The following is a 20513-nucleotide window of genomic DNA, read 5'->3' as shown; positions in this document are numbered from 1 at the left end:
TTGCAAACACCTTACTGAAGAATACTGGGAGGCCATTCATCTATGGATGGTAGGCAGTTGCCATCCTGTGAAAGATGGGTTCACAATATGAATTTAACTCTGAGACTAGCCTCAACTGAAAAACTACAATCAGAGATCATGACAAAGAGCGTTCTGAGCTTCAAAATGATGTCTTCTACAATGAACTTTGCAATTTCTGGAGCTTCAGCACTTTGCTCAGTTTTTTCTTGTTTAAATTTGAAATGATATGTTGTGCTCTGGTGGTCATAATATGAAACAAAACAGCTGTCAAGTGCAAGCCAGGAATTTATACAACCACTGCAGTCTGGAGTGACACATGAAAGTGATGAAGCTGAGTTGCAGCAAATTTAAAACCAAAACCATTTGTCAACGTTGGGAACCTCCCCAACAGGTTGATTCCAATCTGGTGTAATGACGATGCTACTGCTGGGATTCATACCAGAAGTCCTATAGCACTTGCTTCTGCCATTGGCATTGGCTCAAATTTTTATGTCTGCCTGGAGTGGCAAACATAAGTTGCACGCAAGATCTGATGGTCGAGAAAAAATTAGTCTCAAAGTAAGGTGGTAGCAATCAGGAAGTTTACTTATCTTTATTCTCCACACTGAAGCAGGCACCGTCTATTGCTCTCATAGCAAGTAGCTACATAATTAAGTTCACAATACAATTCACAAATCCACAGTGCAATCCAAATCGTAAGTAAGTTCTAAGCCCAAGGTTGTCATACAAGATCTATACAATAACACTTCGATATTAACACAGCCAGCGAGCAACAGCGAGTGGCCGTGGCATCAGGTCTGTGCTCCTGTTATATCTTGTGGCCATAGAGGGAGCTGCAGGCAAGAACTATTGAATGGCACAACTTCTTCAGCCAGAGATAATGCCATGAACCTCCAGCAGCCACGACGTGAAGCTAAGGCCAACCACTGGGCATGTGCAGTCGGGCTGAGCAATGACAGGGCGCGCGTGATTCAGTTAGGTCCGCGGACATAGCACAAATAGTGTCTAACAAATTGGTAGAGACCTGGCCTGTAATACCTGCATCTGACTCTGTCTAGAGTCTTCAAGAATTCTAGGTGATCAAATGTTGAAGCATTGAGGAAGTATTTCAGGATCGCTGGCTGCAGATGATCTCGGATGAAGACCAACCATTTCCACTAAATCAAATGATAGCTCCTCTTACACAATGTTCCATTTATTAATTGAAATCCTCCTTTGCTCAGTTCCTCCTCCCCCCAGGCTTCTACAGTTTTCAGCAGTATTGGGTCTCCTCTCTTTTCAACAAAATGTCATTTAACACAGCGATGACTGAGACTTCATGCACACTACTGTGTTCTGCCAAAGGATTCCTCGAGAGGCAGTTGAATTCCTTGTGTTTGCATCCGATTCTATATACCACTGCAACGTTCTACTCCTGAAGCCTTGGTGCTCATCTTGCCAGTCGACCCGACGGATCCTTAAGGCTAGTAAGCCAGCATAGAGAATGGTGATCCATAACAATGGTGAACAGTTTGCCACATAAATACTGCTAGAACTTGTTGATGGCCCAAACAACAGCAAGGCACTTCTTTTAGGTTGTAGAGTAGTTCACATTAGACTTAGAGAGTGCTCTAGAAGCTTCTATCACCTTTTCAGCAACTTCCTGAATTTATAATGGAACTACCCCTTTCCCAAAACCACTAGTATCAGTGAAAAGCTATGTACTGACATTCTCATCATAAAATGTAAAATTGGTGATGATATTAGCATCTCTTTAAGGACAAGGAAAGACCAACCTTCCACCTTGCCACATAAAAAATTGGTGTCTCCCTGCAGTAGTTCTTGCAAGGGATACACCTTCATACAGAAGTCCTTAATGAATCACCTGTAGTAAGAGCACACTCCAAGGAAACTTCTCACATCACGGATATTTGAGAATTCGGAAAATCAATGACTTCTACAATTTTTTATGGATTGGGATGGGCTCCTTCACCATTCACTAGGTTCCCCTTAATTTTTATTTCTTGGGTGATGAAAAGACGGAGTCCTGCAGTCTAAACACGCTTCAATACAACTGTCAGGTGGTTTAGATGTTCTTCAAATGTCTTTGAAAAACGACAATATCATCCCTACAGCAAAGACACGCCACATCATCAAATTAAGGGGTGGTCCATCACTAGTTCAACGGTGGCTGGAATGTAACAGTCCAAATGGCATAATTATGAATTCATAGAGGCAGTCAGCAGTTATCATGCCAGTCTTTTCCAAGTCAACCTCATTAACCTCAATTTGCTAGTATCCTCTCTGCATGCCCACAGTTGAGAAAGACTTTACTCCTTTCCATTAGTCAAGGGTGTAGGAATGGATAAAAATATTTCTTCATAATTTTGTTCAGTAATCAGTAGTCAACCAGAAATATGATGTGCCATCCGTCTTCTTCACAAGGCCCACAGGAGAAGACCAAGGGCACACTGAGGGTTCAAAGGTGTCATCTTGCAGCATCCACTTCCTCCTGGATTACCCACCATTCAGCTGATGACACACTATATGAGCAGTGGCTAACTGGCAATGATTTCCAGTGCTGATATGGTGTTTTACCATGGGCCACTTGGAGTTTCCTTTCTCTACTCCAGACATGAAATCATCCAAAAATTGATGCAGAGTGGCTATCACTCACCAATATTGTTCATCGCAGGCCAGACCCTATTGTCAGTTACTGTTCTGTCTGTGGTACTAGTGGAGCACAATTCTCTTTCGATGACACATATCTGCTCTTTCTGGACTGGGCTGGATGTTCCTACACAGTTATCTTTGGGAATGAGTTGTAGCTAGTCATGAGAATGATCAAAATATTCTCCTTGCCCACTTCAATGTTTATGATTTTCACTTGCAAATTTAACTGAGCATCTCAATTAACAACTGGCACTCGTCTCATAGTTGATGGCAGGGTCACAATGTCCTCAACGGCAAACAGACACCCAGAGCAAGCTTTGTTATGTGTGCTTCTTGGAACAGTTTTGTCAGTGTGGTGCTCCGATCTTCCACAGTTTATGACTGCTTGTGACACATGGAAGAAATCCCAAATGAGAATAACATCAAGACTACATTCTGTTAAAATGACAAATTTGAAGATCTGTATTCTATCATTCACAGTAATTGTTGCAGTACATGTGCCCATTCGCTGGATGTATTTCCCATTTGCAACTTTCAGCCTATCAATTTCATATCGCAGAACATAAAGCCTCCTTTAACTGGCAACAGTAAGCATTTGACATTACAGAAAAATAAACCCATGACTATACTAGTGCCCAGACTGGTTGGCCATTGATACCATTTCCTGCCATCTTGTTAGCTGTTGTCCATGGACTATTTTCATCCGAGGCACCCTCACTTCCATAGATGGTCACTCAGTTTCCCTTAGTTCAGCACAGCAGTTTAGAATGGCTATGGCATATTGCAGAGCAACCTCATACAGGGTACTGGAATGGGTTTCATGCCACAGGTCAACTATTATTATCTGCAGCTGACTGGCATGAATACGACTATTGCAACGGTTGACATCTTGTAGCGTAGAGGTTGCCAAGTCTCACCTTCTGCCTCTGCAATAGCGAACAACACGTCCAGGGCATCCACAGTGGAAATGCACTGGCGTGTCATCCTCCAGACTCTAAATACCTGTTCTTTTATGGGGCATTATACTTGGCACAGGACTTGGTTGTAACTGTGTCGATCTGGTGCAGGCACATCATCTGATGGCTGTGGCATACCTACGAGTTGACCATGTCTTCCTCCTGGCATGTTTGGCTGATAGTGGAGATTTGTTCTAATGATCAATAACAGCTTTCTTTAACATTCACTATTACCTCCTGACATATGGGGTTGACATTCATGGCTGCTACCTCTCATCTACTCAGTCTCACATACACTCCTGGAAATTGAAATAAGAACACCGTGAATTCATTGTCCCAGGAAGGGGAAACTTTATTGACACATTCCTGGGGTCAGATACATCACATGATCACACTGACAGAACCACAGGCACATAGACACAGGCAACAGAGCATGCACAATGTCGGCACTAGTACAGTGTATATCCACCTTTCGCAGCAATGCAGGCTGCTATTCTCCCATGGAGACGATCGTAGAGATGCTGGATGTAGTCCAGTGGAACGGCTTGCCATGCCATTTCCACCTGGCGCCTCAGTTGGACCAGCGTTCGTGCTGGACGTGCAGACCGCGTGAGACGACGCTTCATCCAGTCCCAAACATGCTCAATGGGGGACAGATCCGGAGATCTTGCTGGCCAGGGTAGTTGACTTAGACCTTCTAGAGCACATTGGGTGGCACGGGATATATGCGGACGTGCATTGTCCTGTTAGAACAGCAAGTTCCCTTGCCCGTCTAGGAATGGTAGAACGATGGGTTCGATGACGGTTTGGATGTACCGTGCACTATTCAGTGTCCCCTCGACGATCACCAGTGGTGTACGGCCAGTGTAGGAGATCGCTCCCCACACCATGACGCCGGGTGTTGGCCCTGTGTGCCTCGGTCGCATGCAGTCCTGATTGTGGCGCTCACCTGCACGGCGCCAAACACGCATACGACCATCATTGGCACCAAGGCAGAAGCGACTTTCATCGCTGAAGACGACACGTCTCCATTCGTCCCTCCATTCACGCCTGTCGCGACACCACTGGAGGCGGGCTGCACGATGTTGGGGCGTGAGCGGAAGACGGCCTAACGGTGTGCGGGACCGTAGCCCAGCTTCATGGAGACGGTTGCGAATGGTCCTCGCCGATACCCCAGGAGCAACAGTGTCCCTAATTTGCTGGGAAGTGGCGGTGCGGTCCCCTACGGCACTGCGTAGGATCCTACGGTCTTGGCGTGCATCCGTGCGTCGCTGCGGTCCGGTCCCAGGTCGACGGGCACGTGCACCTTCCGCCGACCACTGGCGACAACATCGATGTACTGTGGAGACCTCACGCCCCACGTGTTGAGCAATTCGACGGTACGTCCACCCGGCCTCCCGCATGCCCACTATACGACCTCGCTCAAAGTCCGTCAACTGCACATACAGTTCACGTCCACGCTGTCGCGGCATGCTACCAGTGTTAAAGACTGCGATGGAGCTCCGTATGCCATGGCAAACTGGCTGACACTGACGGCGGCGGTGCACAAATGCTGCGCAGCTAGCGCCATTCGACGGCCAACACCGTGGTTCCTGGTGTGTCCGCTGGGCCGTGCGTGTGATCATTGCTTGTACAGCCCTCTCGCAGTGTCCGGAGCAAGAATGGTGGGTCTGACACACCGGTGTCAATGTGTTCTTTTTTCCATTTCCAGGAGTGTATTTGGCTGCCATACACTGCTACATCTCTTCTCTTACTATCTGGTGTATGAGAGAGGGAGGTCATGGTGGTCTGTCACAACTGCTACAGGGACCACATTGGGAGTCCGTCATTCTTATTTTGTACAACACATTTCTATAGCATTTCTTCGATTCGCTTGCACCACTTGATGTTTGCTTTGTCGCTGTACCTTTGTTTACCACAAGTGCTTGGTACATGTCCTCTGTGATTCCTTACACAAAGTGTGAGATTTTGTTGGCTTCTGTCATATTCGGATTCAAGATTTGGCATAGGACCACAACATTCTGCATGTATGGCTGTGTCGTTTCCCCATGATGCTGCTTAGGTTGTTCTTCCCCCAAGCAGACTTGCTGCTGAGTGTCACCAAACATTTTCTTCAGTTTGGTATGGACTATATCTCAGACATTGCGAATTGTGTTTTATTCATCTCATGACATACATTTGCAATCCATTTGGTTTGCATACAGGAGACATGTCAAAATTTTATAAAACAATTACAATGATTTTTACATTAATAAATAATAGCACTATAATAAATAACAACACTAAAGGATAACACATTGTACCCAGCTCAAATTTCCAGTTTGTCCCGCATGAATTCATCAACTGAGTAATAACACATCAGTGTCAGTACCTCATATAGCTTTCTTTTAAGTGAACCTAGATTCATCTGCATCAACTTGTTCCCTTTTACTTTATTACAAATTTTCATTCCCATGTATTGAGGTCCCTGGGCATACAGTCTGAGGCAGTGGGTGGGGAGCATAAAATTTTCTTTGTTTCTCGTATCGTGTGAATGGACAAAATGGTTTCCCTCAAATAATTCATGTCTGGTGTACAAAAATATAACATTCAGCTTCTCTTCGCTGTTCTCAAACCACTGCTAGGCTGTGTCATCCAAGTACACATTTGTCGAACACATCATGTCACCCCATCTGTTGTACTTTATGACTTGGTCGAATCCTTTCAGTCATTTCATTGGGACCTGACCAGTGTCTCCAGGAAACACTGATGGTTGCCTGATGTGCAGCTGACTTACTGCTGTTTTGGAATCCATCTGTCACCTGAATATACGGCTTTTAGGAGTGATGTACTGCTTGCATTCCAGTTCCTGTCTGTGTAGGCAACAGCTTTTTGTTGCCTAATTAGGACCATGGTGATGTGGATGTTTTGAAGCTCCCAGCATCTCTACCAAACAATATCACATCAAAACCACAATCAAGTCCAAATCCGAAGGTAGGGTTGCCAATGAATTACATCATTTAGCACTGGAAGCACATTAATTTCTGACACCAACGCACAGCCAGAACAGAACTGACTTACTGGATGGAGAATGCAGCTATTTATATGAACACTGGATATTTCATAATGCTGATATTTATACAAACATAACAAACATAAGAGATTTCAAGAACCTTCCAGAAATGATAAATACTAAATAACAAATAATTGTTGGTGGTTTGGTCTGAACTGGTGACCTGCAGCACTTCAGTCATCAACACTGACCACTACGCCACTTCATGCAATACAGCTTGCAGTAGTATTTCTTGAACTTGGTAAACCATGAATTTCAGATTATGAAGAAAAGAGGAAAATGGGTGCAGCCTATAAAAATAAAAGAGAAAGAAAATAGAAACTATGATTTTAAGGTTTATATTTTACATATGCCTTAAAGTATAAACAGCTGTGGCAGCACAATGAATTACACGTAAAAAATTATAAAATGAAATTTGTGGAGCATTTGATGGCACAAGTGACTAATTTCACAATAGTTACTGTTTTGAGTAAATTAAAGAATCAATACTCAACTTGTTTCTCTTTTTTGGAGAAGTAGTGTTTAACAGTCACATTTTTTAAGTGTACCAAGACTATTCATTGTTGCATCACAATGAAGCAAGAACTGATTGATGTAAAATTTCATTGTTCTTCTAACAAGTGAATCTGTTAAAGTGGCAAACTAAATACTTGCTGCTTTTTGTTGGGCTTAAAAGGTGTTAGTGAAGTCATGCAGAGAAGACAATTACATTAGGATTCAGCTTCCATTTTGTAAATGGTATTTGAAAATAATGAGCTTATTAAATCTCTTGTTCCTGTTTTCAACCAATTCGTCAATTTTAAAACAATGTATCCTTTAAATTGTAGTAGTGACAAAGTAGTCTTCAGGCACTGGAATTGCAACCGTAAACAGACGAGGAAACAGCAAAGTGCTAGCTGTATATTTCAAATATGTCAATACAGCAAAAGCAAAGTCTAAGCCAAGCCACAGAGCTGCCTTTGCACGGAAGATTGCTCATCTCATTGTCCTTCATGAAATTCACACCACCCTGGCCTGAACTGGACATTCACTGGGTGCTATTTTTGCACCAATCTTGGCTGTATTCCTCTGTTGTTATAATCATTTGGTGTGCAGAGTGCAGGGTGAAAACTTCCCAATACAGGCGAAGAATGCACTGTTCTGACTGGCCGAAACACCAATAAATAAAATAAAAGATAGTTTCAGGAGTAATATTTTAAACATACAAGCTTAGGTATATATCATACAGTTTATCACAAGCAACATGTTGTTGAAAAAATGCTAACATTGATACTAGACTTGAAAATTGTAGCACACAAATTTTGTGATATGGCGTTTTCATTGCCCTATAAAAAAGATCCCTGAGTGGATAACTGTTGCAGTCAAGCATTTAAAACTTTGATTCCATCTCTACTCAATGGCAAACAGAATGATCCTGTCTTCAGGAATTTTTAACTATCTCTTCATTTTGAATTACCCAATGTTTTTTTTTTTGTGCTAGTTCCTATATCTGATGTCTCTGCTTAAATTTCTCATCTCAGTTTCTCTTCATCTTATTTGTGACTCATTAACCACCCTATTTTCTACAGCTCTGTTGTAAATTCTTTGTTTTATCTAAAATATTGTCCTTAGTATGACATTATAAACTTCCAAACCCTCCTATTTTACTGTATTCTATTCTTGGCCTGGGACTACAAACCAGCTTTAACCCTTTTAGTGGCAAATATGATCTCATCGTGATCCAGATTTTCGGCGAAAAATGCCAGTAATGATCTGATCGTGATGCCCTTCTCATTCATTTTTTCCGCGCTTGAAGGCAAAGTTGTTAGTATTTCCTAGCCAAGACGCAAAAGGAAGGTCGAAGGCACAGCATATCGATCTTCTTTTCGATTGTCAGTACGATATTTCGAGTAAAATAAACTTCTTTGGTGTTGTTTATTTACTGAGTATTTCGCGGCAGCATGGCATCGTCAAGTAAGAAGTTGCGGTTCGATACGAGTGATTTAGACAATAATATGATAAGTAGTGGAAGTGAAGATGAATTTGCAGGATTTGCAGAAAGTGAATCGGATTATGAGATGTTCGGTGGAGAAGAGGACTCGTCGTTTTCTTCTTCAAGTGACAATTGTGCATCAGCAAATGACGACGACGACGACGACCAAACACAGCTGAATTGCAGTGCAAATACTTTTGTTGAAATAATGGATGAGGCATCGGATAATCCGCCCCCTCCAAGCTTTGTGTATGCAGAAGTACGAGGCCCTAAACATATACCAGGAAATGCCGCACCAATTGATTTTTTCAATTTGTTCTTCTCGCAGCAGCTTCTTACGATTATGGTGACTGAGACTAACAGATACACTCGCCAGGTGATTCAATCAATGCATTTATCGCCAAATTTGAGAATCAAACAGTGGCAAACAACAACTGTAGCAGAAATGAGGGCTTTTATAGCAGTGATTTTGAACATGGGACTGATAAAAAAACCGACGATTTTTAGTTATTGGTCAACTGATGCAAACCTGTTGACACCGTGGTTTTCACAAATGTTTTCATGCAACAGGTTTCAGTTGTTGCTGTGGTTCTTACATTTTGTAGACAATTCGAAACTTCACCCTCCTGGTCATCCATTATATGATCCAACAGCCAAATTTCAAGTGTTGGTGGATATTGTCAACAATGTTTTCTGTTGCTACTACACTCCACACCAGCAACTGAGTGTTCATGAAAGTCTTGTTGGGACAAAGCGCACTCACAGCTAATCCAGTACCGTCCCAATAAACATCATCACAGATGGGGAATCAAATTTTGGATGCTGTGTGATTCAGTAGTAAATTACAGCCTAGGGTTTTATGCATACCGTGGTGCAAAAAGTGGTGATGACAAAAACGAAATAAAAGAGAATGGCCTGGGATATGTAGACGTCATGAAACTACTAGCTCTTGGGAGCCACATGCAAAAAGGTTACCATGTGTTTTGCAATAACTTTTTTACATCTATTCCTCTGGCAGAAAAGCTGTATTCAGTCGGCACTGATCTAACGGGAACAATTAGAAGAAACAGAAAATTTCTGCCACATGGACTTCTGTCGAATTATGCTGTAGGTCAGCTAAAGTTTATCACGAAATCTTTTATACTTCTCTGTGGCTTCAGACAGAAGAAATCACACAGAAATCCAGTCCTCCTTGTGAGTACATCATCCTCTGCTACATCATCAGAAAAGACAATTCGCAATAGACAGTCGGTCAAGAAACCAGATGTAATTTTTGAATATAATAAGTATATGGGTGGCATTGACTCATCTGATATGATGGCATACTGCTATTTAGATGAGAGGAGGACTGTCACGATGTGGAAGAAGGTAGTGTTCAGCATAATTGCCAGGATGTTGCTGAATGCATATGTTTTGTATAAGGAAAGCCTAAACCCCAGCAACAAACCACTGACATGGCTGAAGTTTAACAGCATAGTCATTTGCAAACTTTCTCAATAGTGGTTTCAGGCAAGGACTGCAACCACAAGTGCAATAGATATAAATGTACCTGCTCCAACAGTATATGGTGTAGAGACTCTTCCGGGGAGAAAGGAACGCTACTGTAGTGTTTGTTCTACGAAGGTTAAGAAGCAGCGTTCACGAACAGTATGTGTTTGTTGCAAGAAAGGACTGCATCCTTCATGTGTTGGTCAGCATGTGTGCAAGTAGTTGTCATAACTGCAACCTCACAATTTTCAGTGAGTTATGACTGAAGAACTGAGAACACGTTGAGCAAACCAATTTTTTTTTGTAATGTTATGTTCTTTTTGATTTTTTCCTTAGTTAAATAAAAAATTTTGTATTCCTTTATGATGCTTTTGTTAAGGAAACTACAGAGATTCCATATATACCTGAAATTTTTGGGTATGTCATCATTTGATGGGTCTCAGCGTAAACTGAAATCAAAGTTTTAATTTTTTTCGATAAACCCCATCATGAAAATAATTTTTTCCTCTGAAAATATGTTCTTTGACAAGGTGTACTGCACATATTACTGTAGTCAGCAGCATTCCCTAAAAATTAAAAAAAATTACATTCCTTTATGCATTCGTTTAGATTTCACTGCAAGTATGGCAGAGGTCTGCATTTTACTCTAAAATCGCATGGCACTTTTAACATGATCTTTTGAGAAAACGTCTGGCACTAAAAGGGTTAAATAAATCCAAAAAGAGGACAATTCCTCCACACATCTCCCTTGTCCTCCTTTTTCTTCTATTTTCCAGAAGGGTGAGTCCCCGCTTCTGAAAACTCAAGACTTAAACATAGCACTTGAGCGACTAGAACTGTTGTTGTCTTTAAGAGCAGTAACCAGTCATTTTATCTATTTTCAACACTTTGATACCCCTAATTTATTACTACTTTTTCCTTGTCAGTTTCTCTTGAGTATATACAACCAGCAAGAATGCAAATTATTTCTTTGGACTAAATGTAAACTGTAGCATAGAAGACTGTTTCTATCAATCTGGAATACTACAAAATGTATGACCAGAGCTAATAATCGCATAAATTAAGTTACAAAATTTAAAATATACTTTGTTGGCTGAATAGGCACTTCTTATGCATAATCACCTCAGTAATGATGGCATAGATTAAGTTACAAAACTTAAAATATACTTTGTTAGCTGAGTAGCCACTTCTTAAACATAGTGATCTCACGATCTAGGTGTTTCACCAACCATCTGAACAAATACACTGGACAACATCTGAAGACAACAGCACAATTCAATTCACGAGATGTCCATTCACCCTGCATGCAAGACACGCAATGCTCACCACTTTGGGCAATTTCCATAGGGAATAGAAGGCAGCCTCAGACGTCAATTGCTGTGCCAATTCGGGCCACGGCTTGGCACTGTGTGCATGACAAACTCTCAGTAATTGCTAGTGTAGCCTCCTCCACATCAACTCAAGATGATGATTCTGTACAGACATAGTCATATTGACACGTGTCTTTTCAAAAATTTGCAGTGTTATATTTACACTGTAGACTATAAACCTAGTGTAACACAGGATATAAATGCACAAAAACAATAAAAATATTTTAGGACACACTTAACAGATTTTTGAAACATGAACTTCCGTAACAGCTTAAATATTTTTGGCAGCACAGCATCATGTCAGTCGAAGGGTGAGGCTCATTGCACTAAAATAAATACACATAGTGACTTATTGGATTCCTCCGAAATAAATACATAAATGTAACTGGGTGCAATCTGGTTGGTTGTTTGGTTTAAAGGAGGGGGAGGGGGAGGGGGAGGGGGAGGGGGAGGGGGGGGGGACCAAAATGCGAGGTCATCGGTCCCTTGTTCCCAGTAAAAATAATTACACAAGGGAAAGAAGAAAAGAAAAGAAAAGAAAAGAGGCGTACAGCACAATAATAGGAGAATGGAAGAACCAGAAGAATAACAGAAGGACAACCAACACTACTATGGACAAAACAGGAAAAGAAAATCACAGAGAGAAGCAAAAAACAGGTAGAAGGGATAAAAACAAGAGAGCTGGCTGGCCCCGAGAATAAAAAGGAAAAGCCAGTCACTCTGCGACACATTAAAACATCCAACCTAAAGGCATTAGAATGGAGAACACAAAGGGATAAAGGACATGTGCGAAAACTTATATAGAATGATAAAACCCTCCGTCAGGTATAAAACATAAAAAAAAAAAAATTTGCCAATGAGGCGTTGTCAGCTAAAATTAATGGCAACGAGTCCAGTAACGGAAGAGTCCGTCGCAGGGCAGCCAAAGAAGGACAGCTCACCAAAATATGGGCCATTGTTAGCTGGGCACCGCACTGACACTGAGGTGGGTCATCATGACGCAGGAGGTAGCCATGTGTCACCCAAGCGCAGCCAATGCGGAGGCGACAGAAAACCACAGAGTCCCTGTGAGAGGGCCGCGTGGAGGTCTTCCACACATTCGTACTCTCCTTAATGGCACACAGTTTGTTGTGGGTACTGAGGTTACGCAATTCCGTCTCCCAAAGCCGCAAAACCTTGTGGCATAGTACTGAACGCAGGTCAGTTGCAGAGAAGCCTATCTCCATAAGCAGTTTCTGTGTAGCCTGTTTGGCCAGGCTGATGGCAAATTTGTTGCCTGGGATTCAGACATGACCTGGGGTCTAGACAAACACCACTGAACAACTGGACTGTTCCAGGGCATAGATGGACTCCTGGATGATCGCTACCAAAGGATGATGAGGGTAGCACTGGGTGATAGCTTGTAGGCTGCTCAAGGAGTCAGTACACAGAAGAAATGACTCCCCAAGGGATGAACGGATGTGCTCAAGAGCACGAGATATAGCCACCAGCTCGGCAGTGAAAGCACTGCCGCCATCAGGCAAGGAATGCTGTTCAATATTACTTCCATGGACATACGTGAAGCCGACATGATCATCAGCCATTGAGCCATCAGTGTAAACCACTTCATGGCCTCGGTAAATGTCAACAATCAAGAGGAAGTGGCAGTGGAGAGCCGCGGGGTTAACTGAGTCCTTAGGGATATGGGAAAGGTCCAGGCAAAACCGCGGCGTAGGTGTACACCATGGAGGTGTACGGGAATGGACCTCAAGTATAGGTGGTAAAAGCAAGGACTCCAGTTCGGAAAGAAGGAATCAGACACAAACTGCAATTGGAGGCCCTGACCTGGGCCACCAATGGGGGAGATGAACCACCATGGGTGGGAAATGGAGACAGTAATTTGGATGCGCAGCAGAACTACGAACATGTGCAGCTTAACTGGCCAGCAGTTGTGCACACCTAACTTGCAATGGAGAGACTCCAGGTGCAATCTGCAAGGAATTTGAAATGCATAATAGACTATATGGTACAAGATGAGATTAGGGTTCAATGTGCCATCGACAATCAGATCATTGGAGATGGAGCACAACCTCAGATTTTTTTAAGGATGAGGAAAGAAATCGGTTGTGCCTTTCAAAGGAACCATGCCGGCACTCATCTGAAGCAATTTAGGGAAATGATGGAAAACTTAATTCTGTGTGGTTGGATGTCGATTTGAATCATCAGTCTCCTGAAGGCGAGTCCATTGTGCTGACCAATGCGCCACCTTGCCCAGTACAACACAAGATTGGCCTAGAAATTAAATATATTAGGTCACGCACAAATCCATGGCAGCAATGTTGTACAGTGAGATGAAAGTGTGCATTCATAGTGCAGCATTGGAGGCCTTAGGAATGAAGGATAGTTCTAAGAATAGGAATCCAGAATGGTCGACAAAGGATATTGAGGAAATGGTGAAAGAGGACAACAACTGCAGAAAAGTGGTTAAGTAGACAAGACAGTGAGGATAAGAAGTGCTATGCAAGATGCAACAGAGAGGTTATAAAATAAGTTTCCGGAGCAAAACAGGTGATGTGGGACAAAAAAGTGAAGAGATCTGTAGGTATATGGAAGAGACCAAAGTAAGAGATGCCTGGATTTCCCAATAATTAGAATAAAGCAGTGGAAGAAGTATTACAAAAAGCTACTGAGTGACAATAGAAATCAGTACAAACAGGCAGAGTATCAGCTGAGAGATGCAGGTAATGTGAATATGGAACTAGTGATGCAGAATGAGGCAGGAAAGATTGTCAAATGCCAGCGTGATCCTTTAACAAACTGACAAGGAATGAGGATTCTAATATTTCAATAATAAGTTCTATGTACAAAAAAGAAAGCAACAGGGTTGTGATAATTACAGAGGCATGAGTGTAACTAGCTCAACAAGAAGATTGAGAATCAGAACTGGAACAGAAATTGTAGACACTGAAGAAGACAGTGGATACAGAGCAAGCAGATTGTGTATTGATAATATAGTCTCCCTATGCTAGTTGATAGAAATAAAGGTATGAAAGAAATTTGAAGACATATTTAGTGTTCAAAGAGGTTGAAAAAGCATATGACAATGCCCCATTAACCAAGCTGTTCTAAGCACTGAAACTATATGGCACGGACCCATTACGTGTAAGCAGCACATATAACAGACATACGGATATGCACAGATGAATATGGGTACAATATTTCAATCATTTAAAATATCTCTAAATTGTTTAAAATAAATAAAGGACTGAAACAAGGCTGCTGTTTGTCTCCAACATTATTCAAAATACGTCTGGAAAAATAAATGCACTATAATGGGAATTCAGTTTGAAGACCAAAATGTGAGGTCACAGATGACCAGATGCTGGTTGCCACCGATGAAGAAAATATCTCCTCTATGGTGAGAAAATTAATAGAGGAATATGGTAAATGGGGACTGAAGCTGAATATCAAGAAGAGAGAATGCTTAACCAATGGAACACGATCAATAGATCTTGAAATCTCAGAAATGTAACCATCGATAGTTGTGGAAGTTAGCACAACAGTAAAGGGAGCATAATTAATACACATGGACATATGAAGATGACTCAGGAAACAGACTGAGCTCAAGAAGGAGAGTAATAACAAAACTGCATTGCCTTTCGTGGGCCAGAAAAACTGGATTAAAAACTAAACTTGACAATTACCATCAACAGTTTGGTGTGCTGTACAATTATGGAGAACTGCAAGAAGATAAAAACTGTAGAAATAGACTTTCTAAGACATGCATCAAGGACCTCCCATTTGAAACACAGAACAAGTAAGTATACCATAATGGCTGAAATAGAACACAGACACCTGTTTTGGTTTTGGATACCTAATTAGAAAGGGACACGAAAGAATACCCAAAAATTTATTTGAATATAGACCAACAAACAGAAAGCGCAGAGGAAGATCACAACTTAAGTGGATTCAAGAGAGAGAAAGGAGTATGAGGAATAGAAATCTGACCATTCCATACATACAGAATGGGTTAGCAATGGGGCTGAGATGCGGGTTGCGGCAGAAACTGTAGGACCCCCGCCAATATTTTCATAATTTCTTATCTTTAGGTGGAATATTCAAATTGGTTTTTATTTTCTGTCATTAGCATAATGCCAGCTTCTTTATCTTCATAATGAACAACTAATATCACCCAACAACTTAAATTCCTCTTCCTTCTTCGTTAATTCCTATTTTTACAGTACTCTTTCATCTTTTCCCAATATCATCTTTTTATTTCTTCTGTCTATGCCATTTCTGATTGTTGACTTCTTTTCCAGAAATACATGAATATTTGTTATCATTTGTTTGATACTGGTGCCCAAAGAAGATTAAACTACCCTTTTCTATATTCTGCTAGATATCCTCATTATTTCTTATTTTCCAGCCATCTGTAGCTTGTATTGCATCCACTATTTTTCTAATAATACATCTTTTAAGTATCTATATTCTGAGCAGCTTAAGCATTCACATGCAAACAAACATCATGGTCATGCTACTGTGGTCTAGTGTTGTACTTTTCTATTCCTAGTTGTGCTTTACTTGTTGAAATTTTTGTTAAACCATATGCTCTTTCCAATAATATAACATTCACCATGGAATAACAATATCAAAAGCATAAATTGCTACTCACAACATGGAGGCGGCACTGAGTCGCATACAGGCACAATGAAGAAGATTGCTAAATATCTAAGCTTTTGGAGAAGAAAGTCCTCCTCCTGAAACAGAAACACAAACACAAACACAAACACAAACACACACACACACACACACACACACACACACACACACACACACACAAAATCACAAAAGCATGACTCTTTCTCACACATGAAAGCTTAAATGTTTAACAGTCTTTTTCATTGTGTCTGTCTGTGACTCAATGCCTCCTCTATGTGGGGAGTAGAAATATATCCTTTTTAGATCATTGTTATTCAAATGTTCTTTCCACTTTATTAATTACTGAAAATTTTTCTAATCCTTTCTGCTGTATGGTTTAAATTTGCTAACTCATTCTATTTTACATATTTGTGTTTCCGTGCATCTGTGCCCATTCTATATTATAAACCAAAGTTGGATGAGAACTGATGTTCATATGATTTTCTACTTCCATCACACGACTGTGGCTCCATATTTCACATCAAATGCCACTACACAGATATACAGAAATAGCAAAATATATGTATTTCTACTTATAAATTTTACATTACTGTGCATAATGATTTGTATACATGAAAAAACATAGCCCAGAACATTTGCAACATACCCTTTCATTCCAGGCCACAGATGTTACAGAGTTTCCATCACCCGTAAGGTCACACAGTCTTGTAACTTGGCTTGTACAGGCAGACCATAGGTAAACACAGCTACCGAGCCCAACACTTAGTACATTTTGCGAAGACCAGTCAACTAGATTGAGATAGAAGTCATCCTGCAGCTCTGGAGCATCCAGAACCTAGAACAAAGTTACGTGTTTGTGTAATGAATGTTCTACTACCTTATAGTTTTCAACACTACAGTTCTACTTGAAGAACTACGTCCTTTCCCGATGCTGATGCACAATATGACAAAAAGAACAACACAATTTGTTAAACAATAAAAAACTTCTCAAGATACAAAGCCTCGTATATAAAAAGGTACATATGCCACCTTAACTGCAATAGTAAATGATAGTTACAACACATGAATTATAATTGTCTATGGTCTTATAATGATACTACATTTTTGAATGGACTGATTTTCATTTTTTTTACAGCCACCTTTTCTCTCGTACCAGAAGGTAATGGAACATGGCATATATCCAGTCAGATTACATAATGTCATTTAAATCTCTGATTACAAGTGCTTTCAAATAAACAAAAAAGTAAAGCAACACAGCATTTCATTAGGATATACCAGGTGCAAAAGTATGAAACCAGAATTTCCCTATAGATGGTGCTTGCTGTCAGTGTAGGACCCACGAGACTGTGTCTGCAGTGCATTTTTGCTTCCTGTAATGGCTGACGACAAATGTCAGCACACAGTAGCCCAAGTTCCGTACATCGGTATCTCTTTCAAACCCATAAACATGTCGAGTTTTGTGCATTCGAATTACAATATGTGGACAGCATTGATTTTCTGTTATCACTTGACGAAAACTGCTGCAGAATCAAATTGATGCTTGTAGAAGTTCCCCGAACATGCTCTTGGGGGAAGATAAGTGTTTCAAGTGGTTCAAAAAATTCAAAAGTGGTGATTTTGAAGTGAGAAACGACAAGCATGGGAAACCACCAAAAAAGTTTGAAGACAATGAATTGTGAGCCTTATTGGATGAAGATGATACTCAAACTCAACAGGAACTCATGGAACAATTGAATATGATGCAGAAAGCCGTTTCTCTTCGGTTGAAAGCTATGGGAAAGATGCAGAAAGAGGGAAAATGGGTTCCGCATGAACTGAATGAAAGACAGCAAGCAAATCAAAAGACCACTTGTGAAATGCTGCTCGTCAGATACAAAAGGAAGTCATTTCTCCATCGAATAGTGACAGGTGATGAAAAATGGATATATTTTGAGAATCCTAAGCGTCGTATATTATGGGTGATTCCAAGCAACCCATCTAAATCCACTACAAGATGAAATTTTTTTGGAAAGGAGACAATGCTCTGTGTTTGGTGGGATCGTTACCAACAACAAATGATTGATTTAAATCAAGCATTATGCGAAAAATGATTGGAATATGGAAAAAGGCAACACAAAGTCATTTGTTCCATAATAATGCCCCATTACACACAGCAAAACGGGTCAGGGATATGTTCGAGACATTTAGTTGGGAAATATTAGGGTATGCGGCATATTCTCCAGACTTGATTCTATCCGATTATCATCTGTTTGCATCACTGGGACACGATCTCGCTGAACAACACTTCAATTCATATGAAAATCTATGAAAATAGCTCACTGAATGGTTCGCTTAAAAACAAGAACTGTTTTTTTGGCGTGGTATTCATAGCCTGCCAGAGAGGTGGGAGAAAAGTTTAAATAGCAATGGAGATTATTTTCAATAAAATATTGTTTATCAGTTTCAATCAACAGACATGTATTTACTGCAAGCAAATTTTGGTTTCATACTTCTACACCTGATATATGTGTGATAACTATTTATACGGCTACATGTATGACTTATGTTTTTCCTTGTATGAAGCTGACAGATCCCATACCATCATAAAATGATCCTCGGACAAGTAAATTACTATACTATGAGGGTAATCCCAAAAGTAAGGTCTACGATTTTTTTTTATAATTACATAGACCTGTTTATTTCTACAATGGTTTACATCAGTTTACAGCTTGAACATTTAGCTATTTTTCGACATAACCACCATTTCTGTCCATGCATTTTTGTAGACGCTGTGGCAGTTTTTGTACGCCCATGTCATACCAGCTCGCCACCATGCTGTTCAGAAAGTTATGAACTTGCGTGATTGTTGCTTGGTCTCAGGTGTAAAGTGGTATGCCCATGTTTCGTCACCCGTGACAATTGAATCCAGAAAGTTGTCCTGTTCTGCTGCGAGGCAGTGAAGAAATGTGCGGGACGCATCAACTCGTTGCTGCATGTGGTGCTCAGTCAGTATGCGTGGCACCCATCTTGCACATACCTTCCAGTAGTTCAATGTTTCCTTTAAAATTCTGTGAGTGGTGCTTTGGGAAACCTCAGCAACCAACGTGCAGAGATCATCCAGGGTGATCCGCCGGTCTTCACGCATGCTTTGCTCAACCTTCAACACTGACTCCTCAGAAATTGACGGTCTCCCTCACCTTTGTTCATAATGAATTTTGGTCTGACAAACTGCAAACTCTCTACACCACTTACGAACATTTTTGCCATCCATGCATGACTCACCATACACTTCCGTCAATTGGTGATGGATTTCAATCGGCACAGTGCCCTTTGCGTTCAAAAACTGAATAACTGCACGCAGTTCGCACTTGGCGGTAACATCCAATGCGAGCTCCATTCTCAACTGCTGCCAAGCCAAGACTGAGTGCCTCAGCACGGCGTGCACATGTTTACACACAGTGTGTGAAGCACTCTTCATAACAGTGGGACCAGCTGCCACACAGACAGAGTTCTATACTTTAAAAAAATAGGGGACCTTACTTCTGGGATTACCCTCGTATATTACAGTAATAAAAGCTGGCAGCAGCACTAGTTTTTGGAACAGCATAATTAATTGCTGTGTCAAAAGAGTTGAAGTATATGAGTAAACAGAATCATTCAAGATTGTTACCTAGCACACCAGGTTCTTTTTCTTTATAGTCAGAAGGTTTTGCACAGACAAAAAGAAGAAGATCACCACTACTATTTTTTGAACAGTATTCTGCCTAGTAGTGGAAGCAGATACGTTATTTTTGACACTGGAAGCCTATATCAATAATGATGAAACTGAGATGGATCATTTATACAGCAGAATCTGGAATACTGAATTTTCACTATAACATTTAAGCAATAATTTGTGATAATGAATTTCAACAGTTCTTATAAAGTCAAAGATGTGTAACGGTAAGTAAAATCTCATAAAATAAAATTAAATTGATATCTGGGTACAAGGTAATCGAGCTGTTTTCCAACATGCTATGACTACACATTACACGTTCAAAACATGCGTTTTTGAGAGCTCATCCTTTGTGCTCACTTAGAAAAAAGCAAAAATCGATGAACACGTTGAATTAAAACCAAAAACATCACAACAGCTAAGTGGTTCAAGCATAAGCATAAATGTGGACATATGCTTAATGACCTACTTCGTCACCATTGCTGTTATAGATTAATGTTTTCCTTATGAACTGCACTTCATTTGCTCACCACCTTTAAAAGTGTTATTTTAGGCTTGATGAGTGAAAGAGAGGCATGAAAAAATGAATTTACTTCTCCAGTTGACATTACAAGTTTATCAGAAGTTGGCTCAGTAAATTTCTGTACACTGTGTAAATTGTAAATTTGAA

At 40.7% G+C, this 20513-nt stretch overlaps 1 protein-coding gene across 3 annotated transcripts in view; it reads right to left on the bottom strand.

Moving 5' to 3' along the window:
- Positions 1-20513, bottom strand: part of LOC124721749 (fizzy-related protein homolog) — a 123778-nt gene that overhangs the window by 66022 nt on the left and 37243 nt on the right. For all 3 annotated transcript variants that reach the window (XR_007006386.1, XM_047246851.1, XM_047246852.1), the window contains exon 6: positions 16796-16984. Coding sequence is in view for 2 of the 3 variants with exons in the window: in XM_047246851.1 (XP_047102807.1) it covers positions 16796-16984 (189 nt within the window). In the remaining variant the exon portion in view is untranslated. The remainder of the gene's footprint in view (positions 1-16795; positions 16985-20513) is intronic.

The sequence above is a fragment of the Schistocerca piceifrons genome, chromosome X (genome assembly GCF_021461385.2).
Source record: "Schistocerca piceifrons isolate TAMUIC-IGC-003096 chromosome X, iqSchPice1.1, whole genome shotgun sequence".
Taxonomy (NCBI): Eukaryota; Metazoa; Arthropoda; class Insecta; order Orthoptera; family Acrididae; genus Schistocerca; species Schistocerca piceifrons.
This window is presented reverse-complemented; position numbering and strand designations above follow the sequence as displayed.